The 12,982-nt window shown below is 44.2% G+C and overlaps 2 protein-coding genes across 4 annotated transcripts in view; one reads left to right on the top strand and one right to left on the bottom strand.

The window, feature by feature from the left end:
* The window catches only part of LOC126191060 (ERC protein 2-like), a 446,691-nt gene extending 437,330 nt beyond the window's left edge, over positions 1–9,361 (bottom strand). For all 3 annotated transcript variants that reach the window (XM_049931772.1, XM_049931773.1, XM_049931774.1), the window contains exon 1: positions 7,399–9,361. In XM_049931772.1, the coding sequence (XP_049787729.1) occupies positions 7,399–8,328 (930 nt within the window). In that variant the 5' untranslated portion in view covers positions 8,329–9,361. The remainder of the gene's footprint in view (positions 1–7,398) is intronic.
* A 413-nt stretch (positions 9,362–9,774) lies between these two features.
* Positions 9,775–12,982, top strand: part of LOC126190739 (solute carrier family 2, facilitated glucose transporter member 10-like) — a 68,972-nt gene continuing 65,764 nt past the window's right edge. Inside the window, exons 1-2 of the mRNA XM_049931232.1 lie at positions 9,775–10,261; positions 10,494–10,708. Coding sequence (XP_049787189.1) covers positions 9,952–10,261; positions 10,494–10,708 — 525 coding nt within the window. The 5' untranslated portion in view covers positions 9,775–9,951. The remainder of the gene's footprint in view (positions 10,262–10,493; positions 10,709–12,982) is intronic.

Here is a 12,982-nt window from a genome sequence, read left to right as displayed (position 1 = left end):
ATTTCACTTTCTCGGTGACGTTTTTAGCCAGCCTCCACTAGCGAAATACGGTTTGATGGTCCATAAGTGTCATCTGATTCGGCAGTTGCACTCAAACAAGCATATACATTCTTGTTTTTGGCAATTCTATAAGCTAGAGCATCTAGTTATCCTAACTTACCTTTATTCTCGACTGCTGACACCTGTATTCTAGTCGTTTACCTCGTCGGTCCTAAAACTGTGCCAGCAATTATTTAAACCCTCCCACTGGCTGCGTAGTTTCTGCGCCACTCTTCGGTAGCAACGGCGAAGTGCATTGTCTTTCACATTACACGTCTTTGAAGTAGGGTTGCCTCAACACATTTGTCCTCAATGATAGGTACACTGTAGATGGCTGTTACGATTCTGACGGATTACGACTGTGGCTATCCGCAGGGGGGGGGGGGGGAGTAGGGGGAATGCAGGGAGGAAATAGAACTTAATAATTTATAAATTATAGGGTTTTCCAGAACTGTATTGAAAGATATCGGAATTTTGTAAATAATTAAAAGAAATACAGTGAAAACGATTTCCCGATCGTCTACATCTACATGGCTTCTCCGCAGATCACTTTTACAGTAATTCTCTATTACTCCACTCTCGAACTGCGCGGAAAAAGGAACCTTTATATCTCTCCGTGCGAGCTCTGATTCCCCTTATGTTATTATGATGACCATTTCTCCCTATGTTGGTCAGAGTCTACAAAATATATTCACATTCGGAGGAGAAAGTTGATGCTTGAAATTTCGTGAGAAGATCGCACGACATCGAGAAACACCTTTGTTTTAATGATGTCCACCCCATATCATGTCCGTGATACTCTCTCCCCTGTTTCGCGATAGTATAAAACGTGCTGCCCTCTTTGAACTTTCTAGAAGTACTCCGTTAATCCTATCTGGTAAGGATCCCACACCGCGCAGCAGTACTCCAAAAGAGGAGAGACAATCGTAATGTAGGCAGTCTCTTTGCTAGATCTGTTGCATCTTCTAAGTGTTCTGCAAATAAAACGCAGTCTTTGGTTGGTCTTCCCCACAACATTTTCTGTGTTCTTTCGAATTTAAGTTGTTCGTAACTGTGGTTCCTAGGTATTTAGCTGAATTTATGGCCTTTAGATTTGACTGATTTACCGTGTGACCGAAGTTTAACAGATACCTTTTAGCACTCAAGTGGATGACCCCACACCTTTCATTATTTAGGGTCAACTGCCAATTTTCGTACCATACAGATATCTTTTCCAAATTGTTTTCCAGTTCGTTTTGATCCTTCAATAGACGATAGACGACAACATCATCTGCAAACAACCTAAGACGGCTGCTCAGTTGTCTCCTAAATCGTTTATAAAGATAAGGAATAACAGAGGACCTATAACACTGCGTTGGAGAACGCCAGAAATCACTTCTGTTTTACTCGACGACTTTCCGCCAGTTACTACGAACTGTGACCTTTCTGACGGGAAATCACGAATCCATCAGAGGCTACTTATATGATTCAGTAATTTGTAGTTTGCACTGATGCTATTACATTTCACAAGTATGCGCTTCACATATCCATAGGGCATACCATGGCTAATCTACATTATTTTCCGTTTGTACCAGACGGAAGATTTGTTCAAATAAGGATCAGCAGCAACAGTGGCGACCACAGCGTCAGCTTTCGGTGAACAAAGTAAGTTCTTTGCTAACCGCGTCGTCCTACCGCCAGTTAGATTCTTAGATTCTCATTTCGTATGATACTTCTGCGTCTCCCAGTATCTGCAGCTACCGTGAGCTGAGTGAACAATGCTGGCTTTACAGCACAGTGCATCATTTGTAATTCGTGAATAAAAGCAGCAATAAGTATCAGTGATTGCTTTGTCTGGGACTGTTTGTCACGCTAGTGGGAAATTCTGAATCGAAAGATGAGTCTGGCAATGGGATTCCGCATCATCAGAACTATTCGCAGAAGCTCTGGAGGGAGCTTTCATACAATTGAGAACGTGATGAAGAAATGCGCATTAATGGTACATGCTTGACACATCTTGTGTTTATTGCGAAAAATTTAACAACGAATGGGAGAATTTAATAGAGAGAGTCTGCAAGTATGCCTTAAAATCAGTCAAAACTGAAGACTAAAATAACTTACAAAAAATGGTTCAGATGGCTCTGAGCACTATGGGACTTAACTTCTGAGGTCATCAGTCCCCTAGAACTTAGAACTACTCAAACCTAACTAACCTAAGGACATCACACACATCCATGCCCGAGGCAGGATTCGAACCTGCGACCGTAGCGGTCGCGCGGTTCCAGACTGTAGCGCCTAGAACCGCTCGGCCACCACGGCCAGCAAAATAACTTACAATTGGCAAATCAAAAAGAAAATGTTACAAATTAACAAATATGCCGTAGAGCTAGTTGGGGCGACTTTGTTTCTAATGAAGTTGAAGGCGACGACTGGATGGACAGCAAAAGAAATAAACAGAAGAGTAAACAATGGTCTCAAGTGCTTATGGCAAAGTAAACATGGTTTTCGAAAATAAGATGAGACAAAAGCTAACCCTTAGAGCGTATTGCTCTTACGGCAGGCGGCTGATTAGCGATCAGTGGAGAGAAGCATGTCTAAAACTGCGCCCGGAGAGGGTAGGTTTGGGAAGGGGGGAGGGCAAGGGGGAACAAGAGAACAAGTAAATGGCTGAGGAAATAAACTGGGGTGGAAGAGGGCTGTAATGAAAATGAAATGGAAGAGGGCACAGGAGAGTATATGTAACCAGACGAATGGACAGTAGATGGACAAAGAATATACTTCCGTGGACTCAAGAGGTAAGAAGAGACCGAGGGGACGACGTAGCGGAACGTAGGTAGATGGTATTAGGCAGAGATCGCAAACGTCCTCCATACTAGTATGTTCGCGATATGAAAGAAACGGCATAACCTCCTCAAAGAGCTCGATAAGAGCAGGAATTTCCCAAACTGCGTGTGTAACAGAACTTTTTCGGCTGCTATCTACGGCGGATGCAGTCAGTATTGCCCAGTTTCTGAAAGAAGCATATATACAGGCATAATGCAGAAGCAAAGGCAGAAGAAAACCCAATTCAGAAAGATGCTCAAACTCAGTAATCCGTCTGATTTATTACACGACACGACAGTTAGGACACAACGATAGACGTTATGAAACATGGACAGGGTGGAAGAGTTTAATCAGTAATTTTCGTCGAGTTTTCCCAAGGGATGTGTGTTACGAAATTCACTTGTACTCACATGTCGTTGCTGTTCCTTATTCTTCAGTATTATTTCTGTAGAGAGGAAAATATCGACTGTGAAAAATTACACTTTGGACTGCAATTATCGTTTGCGAAGAATACACAAATGGTTCAACCCATTTCCTTAACAAGCAGAACACAGTACAGTACCGGCAGTTCGCTCGCTCGAGCTATAAGGAAGGAAAAAGCGAGCCTCAGCTAAGTGTAGCACATCTGCAAAAGAATGTGTGCAACAGATACTAATGCGGTCTAGTCTTGAATAATCAAGAGTTAGTAACGCCCCCCCCCCTTTCCAAAGTTGTACGGGGGGCGTGGAGCTACGCTGTAAAAGGCCCATTCATTCAGCTCGTGAACAATTCACTGAGGCTCTTCGGGTATCGTCTGAGGATTATTTCGGGTCACTTGCACTAGATATGTTCGCCGTTGGGGAGGGATGTCATTTTCAAGTTCTGCACGTGTAACACTGGTAATATTAAGCAACGCATGCATTTGCAATACTGCTAAGTGCCTCTCCTTGTTTTGTCTTGCTCCTAGAAGAACGCGATAAACACAAAGTGAATTATTCAACAGGCAATTGAGGATAAGACAGGTTCGAATGCAAAGAAATTTCGTGCGCGATTGCTATATAGATGATAGGAACTTCCATGGGAATCCATGGAAGAAAGGCTCTGTCTTCTCGTGAAAGGCTGTAGTGAAGGTTAGGGAACAAATACTAGAAATTACACAGAACCAATATTAAAAATTACATTCTGGTTCATTCACTGTGTTAGGACCAACGGACAAGATAAATGAGGTTAGGGACTGCGCTGAGTTAGTTTTTATTCTCGACTAGACTAGTTTCAACTTGCGAGAAGCTTAAGTTTTATATACCATTTAAGTGCGGTTTTAAACAAGGAAGATTCAACCAGTGGGTGAAAGAAGTGATGATATCACATAACCAGACAGTTTGTGTATAGGGTGTTTAAAAAAGGTGTCTCATATTCTTACAAGAAATGGAACCAGTAAAATCTAGAGGGAAAGGTCCTAAAGACCCATGTCTGAAACCATATACTTTTTGAGACATGGGTCATTCTCTCCTACGATAGCCATCCGCCTGTTAACACAACAGGAGCTGCCCAATGTAGTTACCACTCATTATTACATATCTTACAACCATCATGAGCTCGTGCAAACCCACCAAGTTGCATTTGTATTTTGTTACTTGCACAGGGCACGTGCTCCTTTAGTGTGTGGGTGTCGTCGATGGGTGTGGAAAACGCCTTCCTTTTCAATGCCTTTGGCATTGGCATAGTTAGTAACGAATTTGGCATGATTAATTTTAAGAGGTCACCGAATGCCCTTCCAGTTGCCACCTGTTACCCCCAGAACGGAATACGTGTAGCCCAACTGTCTGCGTGTAGTGTTAATCACGTGAAAATGAGCAGAAGTATTTTAAATGTTTGCGAATCACGTAACTGAAGCGAGACGTGTGTACCAGCCTGGCATTCACATAATGGGATGTGAAAAACCGCCTAAAAACCACATCCAGGCTGGCATGCACACTAACCCTCGTCATTAATCCGCTGGGCTGGCGCACCTCCCCGTCCTGGAATTGTCGTTTTAACAAGCACGGCTGTACAGGAGGGTGGGGAATATACCAAGGATTTTAAATTCCCCACAGCTAGAAATTCGAAGCGATTAAGGTCAGTGAACACAGAAAGACCTCCTCGACCAATACATCATTCATCAAATTTTGTGTTTAGTACTGTCGTATGAGTCGTAGAAAATGGGATGACATCTACACCTATGCTCCACAAGGCACCTTACAGTGTGGCGGAGGGTACTGTACGTACCCTTGCCACTTTGCCTTGTCCCGTTCCCGTCGCATATGACCGTGGGAAGAACGATTGCTGGTAAGCCTCCCTGTGGGCTCGAATCTAATTTCTTCTTGGTGGTCTTTTCGCGAGGTATTTGTAGGAAGAAGCAATATATTGATCATAAACATCCTTTGTCTCACTCCAGTAGCGCAGGTAGGTTGTCCCGTAGAAACTGATGATAAAGTGCACGTGTTAAATCGCGTGGTAAAGTGTACGGCCGTATCAATCTTTCATCCACGGTACCTGCCCATGCAATGACTGTATAAAGCGAACCTGATGCCTTTCTTCCTTGATCGCTCGAGGATGTACATCAGCCCACAAATGGTTAGTGCGGTACTTTATTGTTCCACTCTGTGTAGATCCCGCCTCGTCGGTAAATAAAGTGCAAAGTGTGAACAGCAAATCTTCCACGTTCCAACTTAGAATCCATTGGCAAGACTGAAAAATGGTGTAGTGACCTTGTATGTACCCTGGGAGCAGCTGGAACTTCCACACCATGCAAGTGACATGGATAAAGTAACTGCCAATCCAGAAATGACCACGCAAGAGCGTGGGCTATGCCTTCAGCAGCCTTTTTTTTTCATTTTTGTTGTAGAATCACCTTCTATTAGACTTAACACTCGCTCCTTCACATTTGGCGTGCGAATTGTGCGAGGACTACAGCGATTCCTTGTTCTTGATTTCGGTTGACACGTGGCAACCTACGTCACGCCTAGATGCCTATAGACGGGCGGCTGTGCGGAAGACTCTTGCCTGTGCTGGTCTAGCAGGTTATTGCAATAAAGCGCACCCCATTAGTACAAGCTCCAGATTCGTTGTTGCCTTCCAGTTACCTGTGAGGATAGTACAGACAACATTTTCTCGAAGAGCCACATGTCCACAGGCATCCAGATTTTTCATTGTCCAATGACGACCATGGGAGTGACTCTTGTGTGTGACAACTGAGCTAAGCCAGGTTATAGGGAAGACCATTCCCAGAAACCAACACTATAGTCGCCCTGAGAAGGACCGCTATAAAATCGGTCGAAACATCGCTTTTAATAGTGGTTTTCCTTTCAAAATGACGTATCCCGAATATCCATACGGATTTCATTCAAGTGTACCGGTTTCGTTGCAGAAAATACGATCAACACTCTGTATGTTACCTTTTTCTGAGCACCGATATCGCCTTACCTCCTTTCCTTTACTAATATCTGAAGCATCTGACTATGATCTGTCGAAAGGTCTCATATTGTACCTGAAGCATTCTTGCGTGCCCCAACAATTGATGTGTCGAGGCGGCAGAACGTTGAGCCTCGATAATTACAAGATAGCTGTCAATAGTTAATGCCTAAATTCAATGCTAGAAGAAGCATAATTTAGACATCAGCCTTTTGTGGCTTCAGGATGGTGTTTATATGTAATCGATGTGTGCATCTACTGGTGAAGTTTATTGAAGAACTTATCATCTGTAGAGCTCGTTCGTCGTACTTCATCCTCCAGACTTCAGCTGGGGTCATGTGAGGCTGAGTAATCAATTTTAATAGTGCAAGCAAACGCTAATCTGAAAGTAAGTTTCAGCCGTGCACATTGACAGTCAGTTCATAAGCAAAGCGGTAGCAGACGTTAGTGAATGAAGTCAAAAGGTTTCAGGCTGTGTGGCTCCTTGCAGCTATAATGTGTATAATCTTTTGCAAGACCGTGTGCAGCTCATCAATACGTGCATTGAGTGTTCCAGTACTTTTATATGTGAATTTGGGAACGGTCTGATAACGATTCCAAGTTTGTTGCGGCACAGTTTCCCAAGTCTGAGCAAAGGAGGGTGTCTCGATTAGAGGCAAATTGTAAAAGACGTAGGTGTCATAGCTTCTGTTTGTGCTCGAGTGAACCGTGATTGACATTACTACACCATACGATATAGTAATTCCAAAGAGAATCACCATCTAATTACTTTTTATATACTTTTTTTTAAAGCTAAGTGTCTTAGAGATACTCAGATTTCCAGTGCAACACTTTCTTCAGAATTGCCGTCGTCTTCGTCAATCATGGAAGACAGTGTTCTGGTAGGTTATTTAGAAGTGTAAATAGAGTATGTCAAAAGCCTTTGACAGATAGGATAAGCTGCTTTATACCTTTCATAAACGTTAATTATTATTCCAGTCTACAGGAACAATTAATCTTAGCTATATTTCTAAGGTAATGCAAACTCTGACTCGTTCGACGTCCCCTGTGTCCTCCCTCTTGGTAGGATACGTGGAATACATGTGGATGGATGAGTAAGGCTTAAAACGAAAAGAGAGCGGTACAGACCTGATTTTCGGAGTTGAGCAGCTTGAGTTGGTCGTTGATGAGGCTGTACTTGGCCGACTCCTCCTTGCGCAGGGCGCGCTCCTTCTTGAGCTCGGGACTCCAGAAGGTCTTGATGCTGTGCATGCTGGAGCCGAGCTTCTGGTTGGTCAGCTCGAGCTCCTTCTTGAAGTTGGCGAGCTCGCGCTGCAGGTCGCTGTTCTGCTGCTGCAGCTCGGCGACGATGTCGCGGCCGCTGCCGCCCGAGGCCATCATGTGCGGGTTGGGCGACTGGCGCGCCGACCGGCTGCCGCCCCCGCCGCCGCCGTACAGGTCGTCGTCCAGGTAGAGGCCACCCCCGCGGTCGAGCGAGCGGTCGCGGCCGGTGCCCATGCCGCGGTCCAGCGAGCGCTCGCGCGGCTCCCGGATGGGCACGAACTCGCGCTCGTGCGCGTCGCCGCCCAACCCGCTGCGATCCAGCGACTGGTAGCGCGTGCCGCCGCCACCCCCGCCGCCCCCCATGGCGGGCCGCGAGGCGGAGCGCGACCGGTGGTGGCCGCGGCCGCGCTCGTCCATCATCACCGGCGAGCCTAGCTCGTCGTCGCGCGTCGCGTAGTACGGCGAGCCCATGTAGCCGGCGGACGCTGACGCTGCCGAATGGTACTGCTGCTGCTGCTGGTACTGTTGCTGCTGCTGCGCATGCTGCGCGTCCGCCGCCGACGGGGGTGGGGAGCGCGCGCCCTTGCGGCTCCCCAGAGGGCTGCCCCGTGTGGCGCCGCCGCCGCTCAGGCCGTAGTTGGAGCGCGACGGCGACCGGTCTACGGTGGGCAGTTCGCCGGCCAGCCGGCGCGAGCTCCGCGGCGATCGGTTCCCGCCGGCACCGACTGCTCCGCTGCCTCCTCCAGCGCCGTATCCGCCGCCCCCGCTCAGATTGGAGGGGGCGCCGTACGACATGACCGCCCGCTGCTGCGCTTTCCTCCGCTTCGAGTCGCTGCCGCAGTCGTCGTCGTCGTCGCAGCCGCCGCCACCAGTGCCAGGAGGAGTCCGAGACCGCCCGCAGACGGCGGCATTATCGCTCTCTGGTCTCCGCTATCGACGCACGCACGCCCGCACTCGCCTGCTCCCTCTCGACCGCACACCGCACGCCCGCGCCGTGCGTCACATGCCCCACGCGCACCGCTGCCGCACCACTGCCCGACTGAGCGGAGCGCCCCGCAGCTCCTCTTCTCCGCCGGCCGCTGATCAATGAAGGCCTCCCCCCAACCGCTCTCGTACTCCAGCCAACTGGCTGCGCAGCTCCGCGCCGCGCCACGACGCGACGTCCGCCCTCTTTTGGCGGGAGTGAGATCCTCGTGCGCTCCGTTCGATCAACGCGTCGGCTCTACTCCACGGAAACGTTCAACAATGTTCCTTACAACGATGATGCTTTTGTTTTTCAAAGGCCCGTCTTCCAATCTTACAGTTAGCCTTTATTTTACTAATAATATTTTTCGTGCACAGCTCTCTGAATTGTCTCTGCTCTTCTTCATATTACACGAACAGACATTTTTACCGTAATAGCCACTTTTATAACAATGCAACGAAGTTGTTTAACAGCGAAACACCACTTGCCCGTCGCTTTTACAATAGTGTATAACCTAAACGGATAACATTACTGTCACCGAACTACGGTTCTTGCATGAAAATCTTTTCATGCTGACGTAATTGTGGTCGGTCAACTGTATCATCCCAATCGGTTTATTCGTAGCAACGGCGACTGTTATTAAGCAGCAAATCATGTTCAGACCACACTATATATTCTAGTCAAGAATATTATGTTCTCCCTACACTATGAAACACCTTTCCAGTTACTTCAAAGAACACTGATTCGAAACTAGTTGTGTATGCCGCACTTATGTTTCCACTGCCCCTAAGCAACGGCGAAATCGGAAGTATGAAATTTCCGCTCTCACTGTGTCATTTAAAATATACCGATGTCGATCGTGTAGTTCCACTGCTCACCGACAGACTGCACTTCACGCACGAATTGCCGAGGTCTGCCATCTGCTGGCCCTTACGAGAAATACATTTCTTTCTCGTGTGCTGATGAGTTCAGGACCCAAAATTATGAATTAAATTAATTCAGTTACAATTTTTAAAATATTTGAAATCTGACAGAAAATATTTATCCTCCTAAAACGAAATGGCGTAATTTTGACGCAACCTTTTTTTTAAAAAAAACACGGGAAAAATAAAAACAAATAATTTCTATTTGAGTGTGATGTACTGCTATCCTTATAGCAGTACAAGCAACAAAGTACACTCTATACGAACTATTTCGGAGTGGCTTTAACTGGGAGGGAGAAGACAAAGTCGAGTCGTCCTCTCCCCCTTCGCCGTCCTAGCCGGTGGAATATCTTCAGAGTCAAAGACAAATTCGTTGTTTAGTTGTCTTACAATGTTTTCATATTTTATTTGTATTAAAAAACACGACTTTGTTAGTGCTGAAGTAGGTGAACGACATTATTTGGCGTGAATTTGGTTTGCAGATTGATTTTGATTTGTGTGATGTCTTGAAGAGCCTTGACAACTGTCATTATGTCCGACGAAGAAGATACAACGATTTTACTAAGTGGAAGAAAAGAGGGAAGGGAAAAGTCTGTGACTGTTACACCTCCGCCGGTAATAATAAAAAGCAATAATAATGCAGTCACAGACAAATCTCAGAGCCATGCCATCCTTGCTTCGTCAGTGGCGATGCTGGGAGGCTTGGCGTTTGGTTATGACATAGGATCAAATGACAGTATTCTTCACGAGATGGAACTTTCATTTAGACTGACATGCCTTCAGCAGCATATGACATTCAATATGTGGCTTGTAGGAGCCGCAATGGCATCTGTTTTTGGCGGTAAGTAATACTTCCTTCGTTGTAGCCATGCAACATACATATCGAGTAAGTCATTAATATTTGTGATGTATGTTTTATGACGCCAAGGGTTCTCAAGCAGACATACCTCGTGAACAAGTTTGTCTTTATTTTCCAATGGAATTAAGTGTATGATAAAGTTATATTCGGTATTGACATAATATTACTGTGCATCATACCAGCAATATTATCACCAGCTTCAAAATTGTTATAGGTGTACCCGTTGACAGACTTGGTCGGCGTTGGAGCACCGTATGTGCAAACATAATGCTGAGTGTTGGATCAGCTGTCTCTATACTCTCATCTTCATATGCAATGTTGTTATGTGGGCGCCTGGTTGCAGGTTTTGGTGGAGCACTGTCAGCAGTTGCTCTGGATGTTTATTTAGCAGAATTGGCAACTCCTGTGTCCCGGGGGAAGCTTGTACAGGTATATACCAGATATTTTCTATTTGTAAGAAGTTATTAAGAGGAACCCATTTCTTTTTAGCAAGTAATATATTTCAGTGTATGGTATTTGTAAAAAGTGAGAGCGTGTTCTTGCTAATATTGTTTGACTGTTAGACTTTGTGGTATGGTGGCTGTAAATATAATTGTGCATATCATATTTTATGCAGTAACCACAACTATATCTTCACTATAAGAATTACCTGTTTTTTACCTAAGAAAAATGAGATGGCTTTTGATGTGATATTTCTTCACATTTCAGTTATTGTATCTTTCCATGTTCATTAAATTTTTCGTTGCTCAGTTTTACCATGGCTACAGATTGTGGCACAGGTTGATTGCTGGAATTTCTTACACCTCAGAATGTGTTTCTATAAATACTTTTGTGTAGTGCAAGATTTGTGAAAGTCAGCTGAAGAACATGCACTGTTCAGAACTAGGCTGTATTAATAACTAATTATCTTAACCTTAGTGTGCTTAAAACAACTTTCTTTAAATGTAATACATCAGCGTTTATCATTGTTGCTATTGAAAATTTAACCTTTCAGTGCATTTGCCTTGAAGTACAGGTTGTTAACTTGTCTCGAGTAGTCGTATCAAATAAGTGTGAAGTTCTAATACTGTGTTAGAAACACTACCTACCAAAAGTAATGGTACCTTTTGAGTGGTTTTATAATTTTTATGATTACCTGACTTTGTTGGCGGGAGAGTGGTCTCTGAATTTGTGTAAAGTAATCTTGTTATTACAGCAGTTTATTTGCCCCGATCGTTTATATTTATTCTCAGCAAACATGAATTGCCATCTTCTAATCATCTTCATACATAGACCATTATGCCACTGTGTAGTGCGCCTTATATATATTATTGTTGGGTAACAATATATTCATTTTTACCAAAGACAAGCTTTACCATTGCAGTCAGTGCAGAAGGGAGCCTGAAACAAAAATCTGTGGACACCAGAAAATGATAGACGCATAGTAAAAAGAGCAGTAGTTTTGAAAGGATAAGGGCAAGAAAACTAAAGCTATCTAATGGTTTTACATGCTCTTTAAAAAGCCAAATAAAAAATGGTGATAATAGTGTAGTTAAACCTGAATGTTTGTATGTTACAGAGACTATTGCCAGGGAGTCGCTTTCAGAAATAGAAAAAAAAAAAGAAACAACATTTCTAAGAAGATCCTGAGGCCAAAACAAGTAAATTGACAGCAGATGCATTTAAATTTCATTTGACATCAAGCAAGGAACTGTGTGAAAATGCTGGAAAGATTGTAACCACAATAAAGGAATGAAGACCATCTTTCTATGGGCACATTACAAAAGCAATACCAGAAAGGGTTGCAAGTAGGATATTGATTGACCAAGGGAACCAAAACAGTCTTACAGGTGAAAAAAGTGCAGTAGGATCTAGGAAAGTGTGGTATGATTAAGAAGATGGAGGATCAAAGGTGGTTCAGAGCAAAAGAACAATGAAATTGTGTGTGTGTGTGTGTGTGTGTGTGTGTGTGTGTGTGTGTGTGTGTGTGTGTGTGTGTAACTAGGTCACTCCTTTTCTTCCTTGCTTGCTGTACTGTTGTATAATAACATCCACATCTATACTCTGGAAAACACTTTTTTGTTTTGGGGAGCAATCTGTTTTATCAAAATACTTCTGTTTGTAGTTATTTGGAGTCATTAAGTCTATGAAATGTTATTGGGAACTTGCAAGTTCATTTTGGTAGAAAGTCATTTGATCCTCCTCCTCCTCCTTTTGCTGTTGTCAGAATACTCCTGGAAGTTTAAGTAAACCATTCCTAACTCTTCCTTTGACATTCTAATATTTTCAATTAATCTTGTCCAAGTAGCTGGCCAAGTAGTTATGTTAATATAATATAATTGTATAGATAAAAAAATCTACTCACCTAGCGTGCGTATGCACTTAACTTTTATATGTGTTTTCTTCTGCCACCACTTGGGAGTACGTTTGTGTGTGTGTGTGTGTGTGTGTGTGTGTGTGTGTGTGTGTGTGTGTGTGTGTGTGTGTGTGTGTGTGTGTGTCCAGTTATATTATATCTGCAAAAAATGATTGTTGTCGAGCAGTTACGTTACTATGAGACCAGCATTCTGCTACAGTGGCAAGTAGCCGTTATCAGGGCTGTGTATTTGTTGAAGATGACAGGGGCCCCAGAAGCCTTCACCCATAGTACAGGTTGGCGATTCTTCTGGATAATATGGAATTTTCACAGAATTACCAACATTGGAATTTAATTTTATTGAGCTT

The sequence above is a fragment of the Schistocerca cancellata genome, chromosome 6 (genome assembly GCF_023864275.1).
Source record: "Schistocerca cancellata isolate TAMUIC-IGC-003103 chromosome 6, iqSchCanc2.1, whole genome shotgun sequence".
NCBI classification, from domain to species: Eukaryota; Metazoa; Arthropoda; class Insecta; order Orthoptera; family Acrididae; genus Schistocerca; species Schistocerca cancellata.
The sequence above is the reverse complement of the archived record's forward strand: the minus strand, read 5'-3'. Positions and strand labels throughout refer to the sequence as shown.